The 19941-nt window shown below is 38.6% G+C and overlaps 1 protein-coding gene across 2 annotated transcripts in view; it reads right to left on the bottom strand.

Moving 5' to 3' along the window:
* The window catches only part of kif16ba (kinesin family member 16Ba), a 118403-nt gene that overhangs the window by 31760 nt on the left and 66702 nt on the right, over positions 1-19941 (bottom strand). For both annotated transcript variants that reach the window (XM_059648322.1, XM_059648323.1), the window contains 4 exons: positions 18670-18778; positions 14777-14827; positions 9126-9248; positions 4432-4521 (listed from right to left, as the gene is read on the bottom strand). In XM_059648322.1, the coding sequence (XP_059504305.1) occupies positions 4432-4521; positions 9126-9248; positions 14777-14827; positions 18670-18778 (373 nt within the window). The remainder of the gene's footprint in view (positions 1-4431; positions 4522-9125; positions 9249-14776; positions 14828-18669; positions 18779-19941) is intronic.

Here is a 19941-nt window from a genome sequence, read left to right as displayed (position 1 = left end):
TTCAATAAAATTGAGGTTAGACTTCTCTACAGCCACACTCAAATTTTCTGGAAGGTTAACATTACATTCATCTTCCAACTGGCAAGCACACACTTGTATGTTAGCCTGCAGTAACTTATTGGCAAGGTCATCCAAACTCCTTTGCACATCTACATTTTACAACTCAACATTTAAGAAATACTCTGCCCTTCTGTTTCTTCTACCAAAGTGGATATTCTCATTTTTCCACATTATATTCTACCTGCCATTTTCTTGCCCACCTACTAAGCATGTCAAAATCCTCTTGAATACATTTTTACATCTTCCTCACAACACAATCTTGCTGAGATTTGAATTATCTACAAATTTTGAACTATTAAACTTGATCCCCACATCCAAATCATTGATATATAAACAGCTGGGGCCCAGTCCAGATCCTGGTGGGACCCTGCAAGTCTCAGCCTGCCAATGTGAGAATAGCCCGTTTATTTCTCCTATTTTCAGGGTGCAAGGTAGTCCACAATTCATATGGAACAGGTCACCACCATCAATGAAAATCACTAGAACTACTGCATTATGACACAGCTGGCTGCTTTCTTTCTTTCTTGGAATGCATTTTTCTTCAATTGTATCATCCTGAATGCTACAAAACTAATACAATGCCAAAAGTAACACGTCAGCATGGTGTAACAGATGTGCTCTTTCTTTTTGCAGCTTGAATACAATGTTGGGAGAGAACAGCAGGAGCTGTAATTTGGAACTGACATTTCTGGCCCTGACCTGGAATCACCTAATCCTAACTGTGGCTTCCATTGCCAAGAAATAATATCAGTCACGAACTTTGGTAAAACACTTTACAGCCAAGTTGCGTTTGGAGTGGTAAAGGTTACCATAGGGCCGAGGTGCTAAGTGGTGATCAGGAGCATTTAGTGACAGTCGAAAGAGTAACATTGTTGACAACTGTTATCAGCCTTTTACGGCAATGGACAGTGAAATACAGCATAGCCTGATACTTCAGGAAAAGCAGCTAGTATTGGTTAATACCGAAATTTTCTGAACCGGAATTCATTTAATCTGATACAATGAAGGCTCAAAAAAGCTGCTCACCACCATCTTCAAGGACAATTAAGGACTGGAAATAAATACTGGCCAGCCAGCAATGCCCACATTCCACATGTGAATATATTTTAAAAATCTGGTAAACACCGTATTAATCTGAATATGCCTTTGTTCCTCTCTCCACTTTCCTTAGTGCATTATATAAGTGTCTTTATTAACTTACCTTGTTACATGAAAGCAAGCTAATTGAATTAATATCCAAACAACCTGAATGAAAACAGGTACTATTGCAAATTCAGAAAAGTTAAGAAATAGAAATGAATTTCCTTGGGAGTGATCTTGCTCGGTCACTGCAAGTTACCCCGTCCAGCCATGAACTTCATAGTCAACACGATAAAGAACTAATTTGTTACGGTGAACTTGGCATCTGCATAAACTCATACATATGCAGGTTCATCAACTTACAATGAGGTTTTCTGTGCTGCATACAAGGTTTGAAAAGCAAACCTCACTTCAAGATACCCAGTTTTAAGTAAGTTGGGCTTAATGCAGTGTTGAGAAATGGAGGTGGTATTTGGGTTTACAGATTTGCTCTTAATTGTCTACAATAGTCTTTATGACTTTACATTAACATAGTTTCACAGGGGCTTATGGTGGTGGGGGAGGGGGGGGGGGAGAATGTGCTGACAGGAAGAAAGGAAGAGGGAAACCTCACAGCCTCTTTTAGGAAAATATATATGGATGAGTACACAACATTCAAGGCTATGACCAGATGCTGTACAGTGGAAATACAGTGTACATAGGTCAGCTCAAACTCATTGGGCAGAAGGGCCTCTTCTATGCTGTGTAGCTCTATTCAGAGGCTTCACTCATCGGCGTATCTGTGGAATTCTCCACCTCAGAAGCTTGTGGCAGTGAAGAAATTCCGTTTCATCTCAGCTGAAATGGTCAGCCACATAGCTCAAAACCAGGACTCCTTGTTCATTTTTTTTGATATAGTAAATTCTCTTGCTGTTACACAATTATTTGCTTGCTTTGCAATCTGCATGATCAAGTTTGAACTGTATCTGTATCTACAGTTGCTTCTTAATACCATGTTGCCAGCTTTGAGGGGGATTGACAGAAACGCAGCATACACTATCATACATTGATGTGCAAAGACATGAAGAGCTGAACAATCACTTTCAATAGTGTGTCATCCTATGATTCCACTAAGAGGACTTTGGCTTCAACTATAAACAGGTAGTAAGCACTTTGACTAGATTTTGAGGCTATAGTCAGGGCTACCTATAAATAAAAAACATTTTTGCCAAAAGTCAGGGCTAAGTCTTACGTGATACCAACCTTTACTGGAGTACATGTGGTGAGTATTTACTATTTTACAACAATGGTAATAGTACATTTCAAGCACAGAACAAATGCAGCAAGGTTTAACCTTGCTGCATTTTGAATGAAAAAGCTCATGCGAAGCAACAGCAAATGACACTAAATTAAGCAGTAACAACAAATCCTTAAAAGTACTACACTCTACCTATTATGATAATTATGTCAAATAATTCGGGAGCATCATGAGATTTAAGATTAGACACTGGAGCCAAAGTTGTTAACGTGACCTAGAAGACATTCTTCTCTGATACGAAGCAGAATCAATGACAGAAATCCTAACAAATAGCCACATTAGAGCCATTTTCAACACTTCTGCAAAAGCAGGTCCAGTTTAATTCATATAAAACTGAATATTGCAACTTCTAAAACATGAGTAGCCATGAAGAGAATGAAATGACGCCAGCAGTTTACTGAAAAACTGTGCTATTCCAAATATGAAGAAAAGTACAGGTCTCGAAATGGTCTTCCTCAAAAAGGCAGTGGAAGCAGTGTCCTGGAAGATTTTTAAGGCAGAGGTCGAAAGGTCGTTGAAAGCAGAACATTGACGGTCAAAGGGCTAAAATGATAAGCAATATAGTAAGAGGCATAACAATAAATGTTATGATTCCAGCTGATGTTCTTATTGGATGTGTCAAATCCCAGTCTGAAATTTGGAATTGATAAATAGAAAAATGATCTAATGAGGTGCTCTTTCATAGAAACTCAGCAGTAAACTAAATTTGGCTTTAACAATAAAACAAAATTACTGTGTAGAAGTAGTGATAAGAAAGAATAAACCAAGTTATTTACATAGCAATTTGAAGGATGCTGGAGACACATTAGTTCATCTATCCCAACAGCATCCCATTACAGTACTCAAATACCAAACAGCATTCCCTTCATTGTCACATCTCTAGACTTATTTCACGTGCTGCGCTCATTTTCTGATCTTGAGAATTTAATGGTCTCTTGCTGGAATGTTCACACAACTGAGCTTAGACTTTCTCAGCTTCCTATAAAACCTTCAGTATTCTGAATGACCAAATGACCAAATCATTTTTGGTCTGGAACTTTCAAAAACAAAATCTTTACACCGAGGCAAAATATTTTCTCAGTCTTCTGAACTAACATCTACCAGAACCTTTCCATAAGCTGTGTGCCTTTCTTCCCAAAGAAAGAAAACCCCCTGATCCTTCTAACTGAAAGCAAGCTAATACTTACACTGTTCACTCAAAATGCTTGCAATATAAGCAAATTCCAATCACTACTCCAGGAAATGTCTCCCCAAACTGGTTTTTAAACAAAAAAGCCAGTCTCCAGAAATTCTGACAATGAAACCTGCCCATACACAAAAGATCAAAACCACATGCAACTAGTTCAAAATGCAAACTCCAAAATAAATTTAGGATATATAAATACCATACACCTTACACCACAATATTAATGATATTTAAGATTACTGAGAATCTGGGAACAGCTGAAGTGGTGGGGTAGGCGGGGGGACAGCGGTTAGTGAAGTAGGCTTGAAAGGAAACATGTGGGAAAATAGTGCAGAATCCAGCAGCTTAATAAGAATACTCTAAACATTGCCTTCTAGTGACAGCTCAGCTCAACTTCAGGAACAGGCAATTTATCTATCCCACATATTTCCATGACGGGAGATGCTGATTGACATGACAGTTTCCCTTATTTTCTGTTTCAGATTTGCAAAGTTTGTAGTCTTACAATAACTTCAGCAAAACTAACTTCTACTGGAAAAACACAGAATGTATACCCAGGTTCTATCAGTTTCCCATCCAACCCTAGTCTATCTGCAAACATCACATTTTCCAGCAATGGAAGGGCTTCACAAAATAACTGAAAAGTGGACTTCATATTCAGCCAAAAGACTGAAATCTGGCACAAACTGATCAAAATTGCAAAAGCAGGTGAGGCCTTGGCTTCACTACTGTTTAACTGCTGAAGTGTGAAGCACATGTCTCATTGTCAAGTCTGGACTTATTACCAAATTTTATAAAAATAGTTTACCTCTGGGTATTTTGCCTTCATTGTTTTGTGCAGTTCTCTGAAACGGCTGTATCGTCGAAATACTGTCCAAGTGTCCTCCAGGATGGTTACCTAAGAGGAAGCAATGTTATTTATTCTTGCAGAATAGCAAATTTAACGTCACTTAGCTGATTGCACAGTTGGGAGTAGTAATAAAAAAAGTTCCATTTTCACATAAGTTGCAATCTGAACACTGAAAAGCTTGTTTTATACAGCCTCAAATTTATTTGGCCTTCCCATATTTATACATTTTCCCCATGTGGAATGCATTGTATGAATAACAGTGCAAAAGACAAAATAAATTAACTTTCGAAATTGGCCAAAGTCCAAGCACAATTTTACTCTTCTCCATCCAACTAAAAATATTGATTTTCTGGGATTTGGTTCCATTATTGCTGGCTGCTCTCCAGTTTTTCAATAAAGTGGCTGCTCTGCATGTGCAAAACATAATGTGCCAGAAAACTATTCAAAACGCAGAGAATTACAATTAAGACCATTTCCATTTCTGCTTTAGAGTTGGTTCTCAACTCTTTGCTCAGGTATAAAGATTGAGTTACAGATTAGTCAGTTTTAGTTAAAGTTTGCACTTTCCATAAACGGACAAAGTTCCTTCCCTATTAACTTTGAAAGGAGAGGTGGATCCACAACACTAGTTTCAGGCTCTCGTGGCAGGTAGAAAGCTATTGACAAAAATGCTGGAGAAATTCAGGTATAGCAGCATTTACGGAGACAGAAAAAGTAGGACTCTTCTTTAGAACTGTGTTTCAGACGCACAATCGCTGCAATATTTTGCTTTTATTGGAAAAGCTACATCTCCTGTTCAACATGTTATTTATTTCCAGATGTCAGAAGAGACCGATTACGAGGAGCTAATACTGAGGCTGACATGTTTTACCCTCTCTAGTCCAGAGCACTGAAATAGGCCTCAATAGTTGGCCAAAGTCAGGTCAAGCCACTCCTCAATATCAAAACTACAGCCTTTTGGTTTTTACAACTCATTTCATATTGTGCACTCATCCAGGAAAGAATTGGGAATTATGTTTTATCTTTTAAATAATAAACCACTTCTCAGCAGAATACTAAAGTGTATTTCACTGATTCCAAGTAAGCACTGCAAGAAAGATACACCAATTGTAATGGTCAAAACATGAAACTGCAGTGCACTTATTTGCACAAGAGGTAGAATTATGCAACTACCTGATTTACTATGTACCAAGTCTGGTACATCATTTGAACCAGCACACTCTTCATTTAGATTCTTAAAATTTCAGCAATGAAAAGAGGTGGAGACAGAAAATAACGAGACTTAAAGACAGACATACCATTAGCTGACAGTTTTTACTGTGCAGTACTGAAAGAACCAGGAAGAGCAATTTGAAAAGGTCAGTCAAGACAAAAAAGTGAAGAAATCTGTCTATTTTCTCAATTGTTTAAAAAAATAACTAGGAACTGAACAGGAGTAAAAATTTGGAATTTCGGGCATACAAGTCATCTAAAAAGGTACTGAATAAGCTCTTTAAGTACTTATAAAGGTTATGAGAATGTTGATCTTTATCTCAAGGAAGTTGAAATAATGAAGAGAAAATGAAACTTCAATCGTGCGGAGCTAATAGTCAGAGCTTACCAAAAGGAGGACCATCAGAAGTGACCAGGGACTACTACATAAACTGATATGGTTTGTTAATGCCTTCCAGGTGAGGAAACTTGCTCTTACATGGTCTCACTTGTACGCAGCTCCAGTCCCATTCGAACAATGTTGGCTCTTAACTGCCCTCTCAGATGCCTGAACAAGCTACAAAATTGTATCTCAACAGATAGAATCCACATTGTGACTCAAGGAGGAGCCTTCCAGCTACTGGCAGGAGAGCCACATAGCAAGGCAAATCCAAGGAAAATGTGTAGAGAGAGCAGCAGCAACCTCTATCATGGCCTTTGACCATATCAATCAGGAAGGATTATGGAACATCTTCCTCAAATTTGACTGTCCATTTAAAGTGATCTCCCATCTGCCACATGAGAGCATGCAAACCTTCACCCAAGCCAACGGATCCACTAACGTCCCAATATGTGCACAAACTATGATCAAGCAAGCTATAACATCTCTTTGGCAGTCCTTCACCCCATACTGATAGAACCTCCCCCTGAAGAGGAGCTTCTCTGCGGGTCGGGTGAGAAACTGCTCAAATTGCATAACCTGCTCAGAACCAAGACTGGCCCAACCTCAACAGGTGAGCTGCTATATGGAAATAACATTGGTGTGTGCGCACGCTAAGAGGCCAAGCTCCAAACTGTGCATTCAGGGAATGGACTGTAGGTTCATAAGTGTCATCTACAAGCCTGCTCCTGCTGTGTCAAATGCCCCTACCCCCAACCCTAACTATCATGATTTATGACAAACTGATAGACGCTACTGATCAATTCCCATATCTTGGGAGCCTCCTCTCAGTCTGTGCAGGCAAAAGCAACAAAAACTTACATCACCTCAATGTAACATAGCCTTTAGCAGTTTGAAGAAAAGACAACATTTGATGAGAAAGACCTTAAAACTCAACACTAAGCACATGGACCACAGGGCAGCAGCATTATCAACCCTCCTGTATGTGTCACATGGAAAATGTACAGTTGCCACAAAATCCTGAAAATCCACTGGCAGCATAGGCGCTCCAAAATCAGAGTCATTGAAACACTGGTTAAGGTCAAACATGTGCACTAGATGATCACATGTCTGACAAAAGATTTCCAAAAATAAGCTCTGTACTCCAAGATCTGCCAATGGCAAGTAGCACCTGGAAGGCAAAGAAAACTTTTCAAGGACATCCTCAAAGCCTCACTGAAAAATGCAATATCCCCATCAACATGTGGGATTGAGCCCACAAAAAAACACTTTCCAATTTGGAGAATGCGCATCTAAAAACAAATCAACCATTTTTAATGTCTCCAATTGGCTCACCTGTCAGTTAAACAATAGAAGGAGCATGCAAAAACCTGAGCACCCCATTCAGCTGCTTCAGGAATCACCACCTGCAGCAGGGCTTGTGAATTCAGTAATGGACTGTTTAGTCACCCAAGGGCCTATAACACTGGAGTGGAACTAAGTCATCAGCGATCACAAGGGACTGCTCAAGCAAAAGAAAATGTATCATCTCCCAATATACGGAGGAATAAAAGCACACAATTTTGGACAGACCCAAATACAGAAGTATCAAGCAATTTCAACACTTATCTAGTGAAGTGAGCCGAAAATCTATTAACGACTTTTTAAAGGGTCAGTCTATTCCCATCTTCTCAGGACAAGAGATGGGTAAAAAACTGCAGCTTCAACAGTGACATCAATAGAAGAAACAGAATTGGAAGCAAGCTTACTTCTGTTCTTAATTCTGAGCACAGGTCTACACATGTCAACTATTTCAGATTAGTATTACACAGAAGTGAACAATTAATCATCTTTCATAAGGTTTTCTCAGTCTGAGTAAATCAGCTGATCTACTAGTTTCAAAATTGAGTATTGCTCAAAAAAAGTACAAAGTATGTACATGTTCTAGCCACAAAGAGCATGATCCTTTGTATTAATATGTAGCTTCAAGTACATGAAGGTGTTCCACACTGCAAGCCTGACTGACCATCCTAAATTGGTTGTCAGTACGAAGTCCCATTCTTTGCTCAGAAAAGAACGTGCACACAAACTGCACCTGATCCAGTTCAGCAAAATATGTGAACACTGTTCAGTAGTTTGTTTCTCAAGGCAATACCCAGACCACAGTCAGCCTGCATGGTTTAGAGTTTAAACAAATCTTGGCAGTTAACTGTCAATCGCCACTAATGGGTACATTCTCCATTGCAATGCTGCTAACACAATCCACCTGTCAAACAGTCATCACTTGCCTGTCATGTAGGACAAGTGTTCATTTTCCCTTTGAATTGGTATTTTTGCAAATTGCCCCAATGAGTGCAAGACAAAGGAGCTTCAAATGTTCTTTACTGATATGTTGGCGGCAATGCACCATCTCCACAGAACAATAATATATTTACATCATAGTTTTGGAAGCAAAAATATACTTGTATTTAACCACTCTCCTGATCGACCTACTGATTAAGTTATCCTTAACTTTTCCTGTGATCTATCCCTGTTGAATTAGGACTGAGTTATGCAGAAGCTGTAACACATTTCCATGATAAGCACTCCTAAAATCATCCTCTCGTGAGGTGCATGACTGTTTTGCTCTCTACTTTCCTTTCTTGCAGCCATCACTTCTAATCAAGCCTGGAACCCCTCAAACCCTTTGCTGAAAGTCTCTGCACTTTCAGTTCGAGGAGACAGATGAAAATGTCAGATGTTGGAGACTGTGTCACTACCTTGAAGTGTGACAGTGGCAGTGGTATTTTATGCCTACCATCAAAGGCTCTCTATGAACATAAAATCACCTTCAGAGTACTTTTAATGTTAATCACATTCATCATAAATCACAGGTTAATAACGACCAAACATCAGAATAGATACTCTGATATTCAAAAAGACTTGCCAAACTTATGGTAAAACTGAATAATCGGTGTGTGTTCATAAAAGTACAATTGCTGTTCGAAAATTAATTTTCACTCTTGGCGATTTTAGACACTTTAGAAATGAAAAACATGTAATTGCCATATTTACATTAGAAGCAAGGTTTAAAAACACTCACCTTCACTTCGTACTCATAGTGTTCATCTTTTCCTTGTCCACGCAAGACATAACGGGGAATACTAATTTTAATAGGATCCTTTAGATTCTCTGGATCAGCCTCCAACATTCTAGAAAACAAGCGCTACCAAAGCAAGAGAAATTTTATGTCAGTAAGAAAATAATGAACTAATGCTACAAACATGGCAGTTAAGAAATACTAAGCATCAAAATAAATAATACAGGGCTGAGCATTAAAACAGGAGGAATGGCACAATTCAGTAATATGTAAGATGACCACCTTGACAAAGAAATATTAAGTTCTTGTTATAACAAAAGTACTTACAAAAATTTGACTGCAATTTATAAGTGCAAGGATAACTCAAGATTCACACACATACAATGCAGAAACCGACCTTTGGGTCCAACTAATCCATGCCACCAAATATTCTAAATTAGTCCAATCCCATTTGCCAACATTTGACTCATATCCCTCTAAACCCTACCTATTCACGTATCCATCCAGACGCCTTTTAAATGTTGTAATTGTACCTACATCGATAACTTTCTTTGGCAGCTTGATCCGTGCATGCACCATGCGTGAAGATGTTGCCCCTTTAGGTCTCTTTTGTATTGTTTCCCTTTTAACTTAAACCTATGCTGTCTAGTTTTGGACTGCTCTATTCTGGGGAAAAGGCCTTGCCTACTCACCCTATCCAAGCCCCTCAGGTTTTTATAAGCCTCTATAAAAGTCACCCTTCAGCCTTTGACACTCCAGGGAAAATAGCTCCAGCTTATTCAACCCCTCCCTATTGCTCAAATCCGCCAACCCTGGCAACATCCTTGCAAATCTTTTCACGCCCTCTCAAGTTTAGCAACTTTCCTGTAGCAGGGAGATCAGAATTGAACACTGTATTCCAAACTAAAAGCATTCTTTTTGTATATAATTCCTGATTCTAAATTTCTTGGAAAACAGAGCACAACAGTGAAGTAGTTTGAAAATAGCAGCATTCTCTTAAAACGTTCAAGTTTAACCATAACTGACAAACTAGTACACAAAGTAACAGCTGCCAACAGAACTGATGTATGGCATAAGTAATTTATTTTAAACTCTTTTTAATTTAAGAGCTACAGCAAAGTTCTGTCCCTTGGTTCTCAGTGATTGATTGCATTTTCAAATGCCAGTGGCTGTAGGCAGCCTAATTGCACTAGTGCACAGCACTCGAGCTAGAAAACATTAACAAACATCTAGAGATCCTTAAAAAGTTCCTCATTTCAGTCGGTAAATCTAAATTAAGAACAAAGCAAAACAGATAATGAGGGGGTGCGAGAAGGGAAACAAGTGTGGATCACACAAGTCAGGAACTGGTAAATGTTATATTTTAAGTTTGAATAACTTATTCCAAACCACTTCTTGTGAATACCAACTTCCGAAAGTGTTCTCCTCACCCTTTGTGGCTCTCTTATATCAATATGCACCTGCTTGGTTCAAAAAAAAATTTCTTGTCTAACATCTCTGCCTTTCAACATTTAATGACTTTACTAGCAACTCTGCTGTTTGCTTATATAATGTGGTTGCAGAAGATTTTTAAACATTTTTAATGCTAGTTCGCTGTTACCCTTGAAGCCTTCCTAATTTTCCTTTATGAAATTATTCTTATACATTCTTTACATTTGCTTTGATTTTTGCTCATTATCTGCACTAGCGTTGTTCCGTTTCAAGTTTGGCCCAATTTCCTATTTACCCATAGTACCTGGCTTTGACCCTTTTCCTATTTTAAGGGAAGTTGTGCCCATGAATATTTTACTGGCAATCCAAGATGCTCAAGTTTTTGTTTGATTTACGAGTTCAACCACTCTGGATCTGAGAAAGAAAAACCAGGCTGCTTGTTTTTAAATTTTGAGAGACTAGAAGCCATGCAGAAGTAGAGACTTGGGTGCCCACACAAGGAACTGAAAGCTAGTGTACAGATGCAAAACTAACCAAAAGTAATAATGGAATATCAGCCATTAAATCAATGAGAGTTTGAATTCATAACGGAAATAAACTTTCCGTTATCTAGAACCTTGTTCAGATCTCATCTGGAATGGAGCACTACATTCAGTTTTCAGAAAGATGAGACTAGGGCACGGTTTCTATTTGTTTGAATTTGGAAAATCTGATAGTTGTGTCTGAACTGATAAAGAAATTCAATGCGCATTTGCAAATAAATAATGTCTTCTTGTGAGGCAATTAAAAACAATTGTGCATAATCCAAAAAGCAGGCATTTCAAAAGCATTCTTTCCACAAAGACAGTTCAACAATTCATTTTTTCCAAGTCCTGTGGAGTGCAACTTTCAAATTGAAAGTAAGGTGATTTCTGGTCAATGAGGATATTAAAAATGATGGCTGAACTACATTAAGGCACATAATTTGTATGATTTAAACTTAGCAGAACAGGCTCACAAGGCAAAATAGTTGTCTCCCAATCCTAGGATTTCCTCGAATTAAAAACATTAAATTTGTCTGGAAATAGCTGTGGGTTTCTGTTGCAGAGAGGGAGCACTTATTAAATGCTTGATATTAATTCTCAGCGGAGAGCAAGACAAAACAGAATGCGAGCAGGTCATGGATTTGTTTTCAGTTGGCATTGTATGCCAGCACTGCTCATGCGTCTTTCCTTCCAAGATGGGCCTTCAACCTGCCGTAGTGGAAGGACTCCAGAAATATTTGTACAGTGAAAACATCAAAGCCGGCAATGATCTTTAGGAAACAGTGCTCATCTTTGCACATTCGTTCATGGAAACTAAAGGCACTCACTCGTTACTGGAAATCTCAAATCTAATATCTAACTTTGATGAAAAAAGTTACTGTCACAATGGCACAGGACTGGCTGACTGACATGATAAATACAAAGGTAGGCTGTGCAAAAAAGAAATATTGATCTGTGCACTGGAAATTTGGATTCAGGGTTAGTTTTGCTGCAAAATCCTCACAAAACTCAGTTCCCTCATTAACAATGACATTTCTGCATACCTGCATTGATTGAAGACGCATTTTAATTCACTGACCAGCCTGATAGATTCAGGCTGCCAATCGCAGCACACTCAAGTCATCAGTCCCACCAATTTAACTAAGGTCTTGGCACCTAAAGATATATGCTCATTAGTTTGACATTCAAACGATGAGCAAGATCTAACAGAGGACCATTATGAGTCACGTCAGAGGGACAATGTTCTTTACTGATGGATTTCCAATTCCAACATGCCCATCTCTTGTCAATATAAATGGCATGCATTTAAAACACAATCGAGAGTGTATACTGCAATTAAACTGGTCTCTTCGAAAATTATTTAATTATTAAATGCTTTTTTTGAAAAAATTAAACATCCTGGGATTGAGGCCTAAGAAATGCACTTATTTACGCAAGTGACCATTAATTGCTTTTCATCTTTTACCATTTTAAAATTAAGAAATAATAAAAACATAATATGACCTAGCTAAATAAAATTCATCAATGCTAGAAAGGTGGCAGGGGTTAGAGACAAATTGGAGTTTGCCTATTACTTTGGCTGCAACATAGTTGGAACTGTTCCTTTGCAGAACAATGGATATTTTGAGGTTTGGTAAAGCTAGGGCAAAAGTTTTGATTTGGGAAGGAATCCTGCATAAGCCATTCTGGGCCAGACGTCTAGGACTGTGGGCATTGTTTGGGGGGTGGGTTCATATTTGTGGAAAATTGAAAGGACATCTAAGTCTGGATCACTGGTGGATACGTCGTCTGTGCGTTAGCAAAGAAAATGCAAGAGCCCTTACAGGACGGGCATGGGAAATATCCTAATTTCAGCAAAGTTGGCTCGCAGCTTTGTAAAAAATCTCTGCCAACATTAAATTTGATATTTCACATTTAGTTCCTGACCAATGTCATTTTTTTCCATTGCTGATAGTAATGAGAACGTACATGTTACCAAATCGTGGGTCATAAAATAAGACTTTTCTTTTGCGTGGGAGCTGGCAATGCTGCCCAACCTGCTTAACACCAGGGTAGATAAACCACCCGATCACTTCCTCAACCATTAACCCTGGCAAGTGCAAGATGATGCACTCTGGAGAAAGTAACAAGACTCACTTAATGACAGGACCCCAGGAAGCTCAGAGAAAGGAGGACCTTGGGGTGTCTGTCCATAAATCACTGTAGATAGCGAGACAAGTTAATAGGGTAATTAAGGCCACGTGTAGAACATTTGCTTTTATCAGTCATGGCTTAGATTAATTACAAAGAGGAGAATTATATTGGAGCTGTATATGGCTTTGGTTACGTCGCAGCTGTAGTATTGTGTGCAGTTCTAGTCTCTGCGATAGGAGGAGGATATGATTGCGCTGGAGGGGGTGCAGAGGAAATTCACTCAGATGTTGCCTGGGATGGAGGAGTTTGGCTCTGGAGAGGGGCTGGATAAGCTTCTTTGGACGTCTCTGGTAGTTTCTTTGGAGCAGAGGGGGGGATCCCAATAGAAGTGTACAGGATTGAGGGGCATGAACGGGTGAATAGAAAACAGCTGTTCCCCTTAGACGGAGGGTCAATAACAAGAGGGCATAATTTTAAAGTGAAAAACAAGAGGTTTAGAAGGAATCTAAGGAAAGCATTTTTTTCCCACCCATAGGGTGGTGGGAATCTGGAATGCAGAGTCTGGGAGGGTAGTTGAGGCGAGTAATCTCTCAACCTTTAAAACAATACTTGGATGAGCACTTGAAATGTTACAGCATTCAATGTAATGGGCCAACTGCTGAATGTTTAGACTAACGGGTAGATTTAGTTTAGCTTTGGAGGAATTGACTAGATGCGCCAAAGGGCTTTTTTCCTCTCTATTATATGATTCTAGATTCTAAACTAGGGGGTGAAAAGGCAGTAGGGGAGTGGGAAACATGTAGGCAGCAGAGCAGGTCAGCTGCTGATTTTAGTGCTCCTGTCTTCAAACCCACCAGTGAGACAAGAGTAAAATCCAGCACCACATCTATCACCTTTAAAATGAGCTTTGTGAAATGGCAAGAATAAATTAATTATAATAATGTGACAAGTGTATAATTGATTAGTTTTGCTCACTGTATACACAAAATAATGCTCAAGTTTTCAATACACAAGTTTTTGCATTCCATTTCCGTTAAACCAAAATGTACTGTTGAGCCAACAATGAAAAATATCACTGTACTCACTCATCACTTCTAGTCTATGAAGTTAGGAGATTAGGACTCAACCTGTAATGCACCTATACATTCAGACACCTGACACCCAGTTATGGGACAAAAATCAAGCATGGGAAATAAACGTACACGAATAGATGCAATAAAACATTTTTAAGGAGAGTTTTAAAAGTGTAATCTTAATAAGAAAGCTTCAGCCTTGCCAGCATTCACACATACTTCAGTCACTTTTCATGCAGTTTTGCTGAATACTTCATATCTATTGTTGCAGACAATGCCATACAAACAAAGTTAACAGATTTACCATTGATATAGACATACACCCACTCAAATTGCTGATATTGGATAATCCCTGTTAGTTGCAAATCAAAATGCAAATTAAACTGCTGGATCCAATTAGTAAAGGCTTGAAAAGACTTCCTTCCTCTTAAAATAGTACACAGTGAAAAAAGAAAGGAGTAGCAATTCAAGAGAGAAAACAATGAAAAACTACCTTGTACTTCATTTTGCGTTGGTTCACATTATTTCGGAGATTTTCATTTTCCTGAAAAAGAACCCAAAGTATTATTTCAATTCTTTCTTAAATAGCAGTTGTTTTTACAAAGCCCATTATAATGTTAAACAAGAGCAGCAGCTCTGTCGAAAAGTTCTGTCACTATTATTGCTGCAGTTCAATAGCCATCATTATCTAATGATCTGCTGTCTCATTTAAGAATCCAACTCAGGGGCACAATTCATGAAGCTTGTTACAAGGACAAAGAGCACATTATAGACTAGCATATGAGTTTTGCAGACAAGTCTTCAGCTGTGCAGCAAATAAAATTCAAACTGTTCTTTTGGAACGGATTTTTAATTTTCCATCAGCACTAACATTAAATGCAAAACATGCAAATCTGTCACCAAATTATTAAAAGTATCAGACTATAACGTCAACACAGCATTAATTTCTCTACATCTGATAGCAACCTTAAAGCATGCAGCTTACATAACTGTTAGTAACAAGTCAGCATTTTTGGTCCACCTGTTTAATTTCTAGATACAGAAGCGGACATTAGTTCTCAAACTTGTTTTAAACATTTAGGTTAAAACTTCTAGATACTCTAATAAAATGAAAAACAATTAAAATTGGTAGTTATCATAAACAGCTCTCATAATATCATTCATATATAGCTGAATATAGAAGTTGTACATTCATGCACTTTTGCATGCCTTTGTTCTATCTCTCCGGATCAGTTCAGGACATAGAATTAATGTTGAACAAATTTTTTGGGCTATTTTCCCTTAAAATGTAACTTCCTTTTTAAATCTCTCTCTTTCATTCCCTCCAAAATACCCAAGTGTCCAGAAAAGCAGCAAGTGGAATTCGATTTCCAAGTAGCCCACAACAATATTTGACTTCAAGCGAATTAAATATTCCCAATCATCATCCTTTAAAGAAATGAAGGACTCAGTGCTGCCACAAATCTTCCTGTCAAGTTAATAATTCAGTTAACTACTGGAATTTAGGCAGTTTATGACAAATATCACACAAATTGCTTGCTGCAAAGCAGTGATGTGAAAATTGCATATAATGGCTTGGCCTTCAATTTTAAAAACAATTTACATTTTTCTGTTCACCTTGAGTCAGAGACCTAAAACCTCATTTAAATTGTGCGCAACTGCAACAACAGATTCAGCTTTCACCAAGAGGGACCGGAGTACAGTTTTGTCATGGCATATACCTTTAGGAGGTTGAAGAGCCATGGCTCACATAGAAATATTGCAACAGATTCTAATGGGCTCACCATGCTGGTTTAGGTACTCATTAATCAGAATGTAAACAGAAAGCAAACACTAAAATTACCATTTTTTCTATTATTTAAAGACAATAGGAAAATTACAAGGAATCAAACAATATTGATAACAATTTTATCAAATAGTGCATGACTGATTTCAAATCATTTCAGCTTTCCATTTATCAATTTTAAATTATTACACAATTGATTTAAAGCAAGTTTAAATGTTTTAATTTAGTATGAATTACTAAGGACTGCAAATCAGACAAAAACTTGGAACAACTTAGGGGGTTAGAAGCATCTGTGGAAAAAAGGAGGCTTAAAGTTTGAGTTTAGTGACCTTTCTTCAGAATGCCGTTCTGAAGGTGTTCATTGGAGTTGAAACATTAACTCTACACTCTCTTCACAGATGCTGCCAAACCTGCTGAGCTTCTGTAGCAACTTTGTTTTTTGTTTAAAATAAGTAACACTGGATTATTAGACATTGTACTTCCACTGAGCTCTGGGCAGCGTCATCTGTCCAGTGGTTGTAAGAGTACTACAGATGTTGGAAACTGAAAATAAAATCAAAGTGCTGGAGAAGCTCTGCAGGTCTAATGGCATCTGTGAAGACAGAAACAGAGTTCCTCTGCTGTTCTTTACAAACAGAATTTGTGAAATACGTTTGAACAGCCTGTGTGGGTTGCGCGGCAGCAGCTGCTGGAATAATCCATGCAACTGAACCACCATTCTGCATCTCCATAAGTGACTGAAAGGATACGTAAACTTTCAATGTTTCAAACCAAGAGAACTGTGACATAGGTTGATAATTTTTTGAATATAAAGGGAATTAAGGATGATGGAGACAATGCAGATCAGTAGGTTCAGGTAAAAGATTAGTCATAACCTTATTAAATGGCTTAGCAAATTCAATGGGCCAAATGGCCTATTTCAGATCCAACTTATAATTTTTCTTGAGGAGCTAGGGCTTCTGTCACAAAGCAGGAAACATTTCCTGTAATAAAGAAAGCCATACCACATTCTGCACAGAAAATATTCTGCACCAAAGAAAAACCACAGGTAACTAATATCAGTGGAAGTGAAGTGGTAAACAATCTGAAAGAGGGTCCAGACCTGAAACGTCAGTTTTCCTGCTCCTCTGATGCTACCTGGCCTGCTGTGTTCATCCAGCTTTACACCTTGTTATCTTACGACAATCCTAGATTGCTTGGTTGGACACATTGCCAGTTGTATATGTTATTTGGGTATGCAATAATATTTAAGAACTGAGCATTAATTGTGAATTCATTTGCCCTCATAGAAGCGCTTATCAGTGAGCCTCCGGTGAAGCGCTGGTATTATGTTCGGCTTTGTATTTGTGTTTAGGTTTCCTTGGGTTGGTGATGTCATTTCCTGTGTTGATATCATTTCCGGCGTTGGTGACCTAAACACAAATAGAAAGCGGGACATAACACCAGCACTTCACCGGAGGCTCACTGATGTTACCTAGAATGGTGACGAAACGTCTGAAAACGAACCTTCCAGTTCAGCGAGCAAACTTACATCCAGAACCTCAACCTGAGCTACAAATCTTCTCAAAAATTGTTAACAGGTTTATCATGTATAGCTTCTGGCTCTAAATATACACATTTAGTGATCAATTTTTATTTTGCATCCTGAAATCCATAAGGAATCTTGCTTTCTCACCAAGTCTCTTCACCGATTTTCTTGCCATTTCTCTTAAGAGATGTTCACTTCTCACTGAAGGACTACTCCAGAGACCAATCAACTTGCTGTAACTTTCAAAAGTCATTATTTTATTGTCACCAGATGACAACTTGCACAGTGCCAGCAAGAATGAAGAGTGAAAGTGGTAAATATCCCTCTTCTTAATCTATTTGGATGCAACGAGCAATGGCTGTGCTCCTAATAATGACACTGCCGAGATCAGAATCCCAAAAGAAATTTGATCCCAGAATCTGCTATGCGCTGTTTAAACTCACTTAAATCAACAGCAAATTCTTACTGGCACTTTTAGAAATCAAATACTGTATCATCTATCTGCTATAATAAAACAAAAGAACTGCAGATGCTGTAGATATGAAAGAAAAAAAAATTGCTGGAGAAACTCAGGTCTTGCAGCATCTGTAGAGAGAAAGCAGAGTTAACATGGAGTCCAATGACCTTCTTCACAACACTGGGTTACTGGACTTGAAATATTAATTCAAATTCAGCAGGTGTGGCAGCATTTGTGAGGAGAAAACAGCTGCCATTGAGTCCAGTGACCCAGTGTTCCGAAGGTGGTCACTGGACTCAATATTGTGTTTTCCCTCTGCGGATGCTGCCAGACCTGCTGAATTTCACCAGCAATTTCTTCTCTTGTTTATTTCATTTATCTACTGCTTTTCTTCCAATATCATAAGAGGTGAATGTTCAGGATACCAACTCACTGAAGTGCCATTTTACACATGATTTAACGTTCAACCACAGAAATTGAGACATGCAAAAACAGACTCATGCTTTATGCTAGAGGCTTGCAAATTTAAGCTTATTGCTGCTAAAAGTGGCTGCATTTTAAAAAGTGCATTGCAACAGTCTGCTCTGTGACTAAAGTTGACAACATCACACCCACCTGTTCTGTGGAAAGAGGGGGGTCAACCATATTTGTTTCATGTTCATTTTGTAATTTTACTTTTTCTGCTAGTCGTCGTTGAACCTCTTGTTCAATATATGCATTTATCCTGAAGAGGTAAAGAAAGGGTGAGTATGAAGCATTTGTAATCTCAACAGAAGAACAAAAACTCAGAACAGCAGGAGGTCATTCAGTCCTCAAGAATGCTATGCCATTCAAAAAGATCATGACTGATGTACTTCAAATCCTCAACTCCATTGTTCTCCACCATCATCCTTAACTTCTCTATGAGACAAGCATCTATCTGCCTCTGCCTTGAAGCATTCAAGCTCACCGGAGAAGAGACCCACAAAGACTCAATTTCCAGAAAACAAATCTTCCTCATACCCGTCCTAAATTGCAGACATCCTCACCCTTTTTTCTTTAAAAAGGGATGTCCTTGTAGCTGTAACCTCATCCCCCCCCCGGTGGGGGGGGGGGGGGGGGGGGGGGGGGTTTCCTTCAAACAACCATACTGTCAAGTTCTCAAAGAACCGTTATGTCCCAACAACATTACCTCTCACTCTTCTAGACTCTCGTTTATTCAGGGACAGCCTGTCCAATCATTCCACATCAAGCTAAAACTCCATCCCAGGCATCCACTATAGTATGCTAAGGTACCATGGGGTATAATGAGGAAAGGGGTCCTGATTTAATATGGTTAGGTAGCAAGCAATGTCATGAGATATGCTGAAGGAAGGAAAGGTATTTACTTGGCTCTGAAGAATGAAATGCCAGTTCCTGAGATACTGTCAATTTTATGTAACTCATGGATGGTAAGTGGAACGTGCACCGGTATTTTGTGGGCCAATGCATTTAAATAGAATGATTGAGTCTTTGATAAGTGCTGCTCTGGGAAATAAGCGCCCAATAAACTGCAGGGGTCTTTGCACCAAAAAGCATGGAGAAGGGTCACAAGTAGTAGTGTAGAAGTTCTCTCCATGCATAAAAATAAAGGATTTTTTTGTGTTTGCTTGCCAAGGTGGTACATCCGTGTAAGATGATATGTTGTTACTATGGTCTGAGCCACCAGATTAGAGTGTGCTGTTTGCCACCAACTCAATAATATTGCATAACCAGCAAGTTTTGAGAAGAGTTGAGAAGATATTGCATAACCAGTTTGTAGAACAATACCCTTGATAGCAAAGATGTTGAGGAACTTTGGCAGTGTCACTAAGTATGTGCCTATATCCTGGTTTAATGCCTAGCCCACAACCAATGTGTTTTATCCCT

Source organism: Stegostoma tigrinum, chromosome 9 (genome assembly GCF_030684315.1).
Source record: "Stegostoma tigrinum isolate sSteTig4 chromosome 9, sSteTig4.hap1, whole genome shotgun sequence".
Classification (NCBI taxonomy): domain Eukaryota; kingdom Metazoa; phylum Chordata; class Chondrichthyes; order Orectolobiformes; family Stegostomatidae; genus Stegostoma; species Stegostoma tigrinum.
Note: the sequence above shows the minus strand (reverse complement) of the source record. Positions and strands in the feature narration are given on the sequence as shown.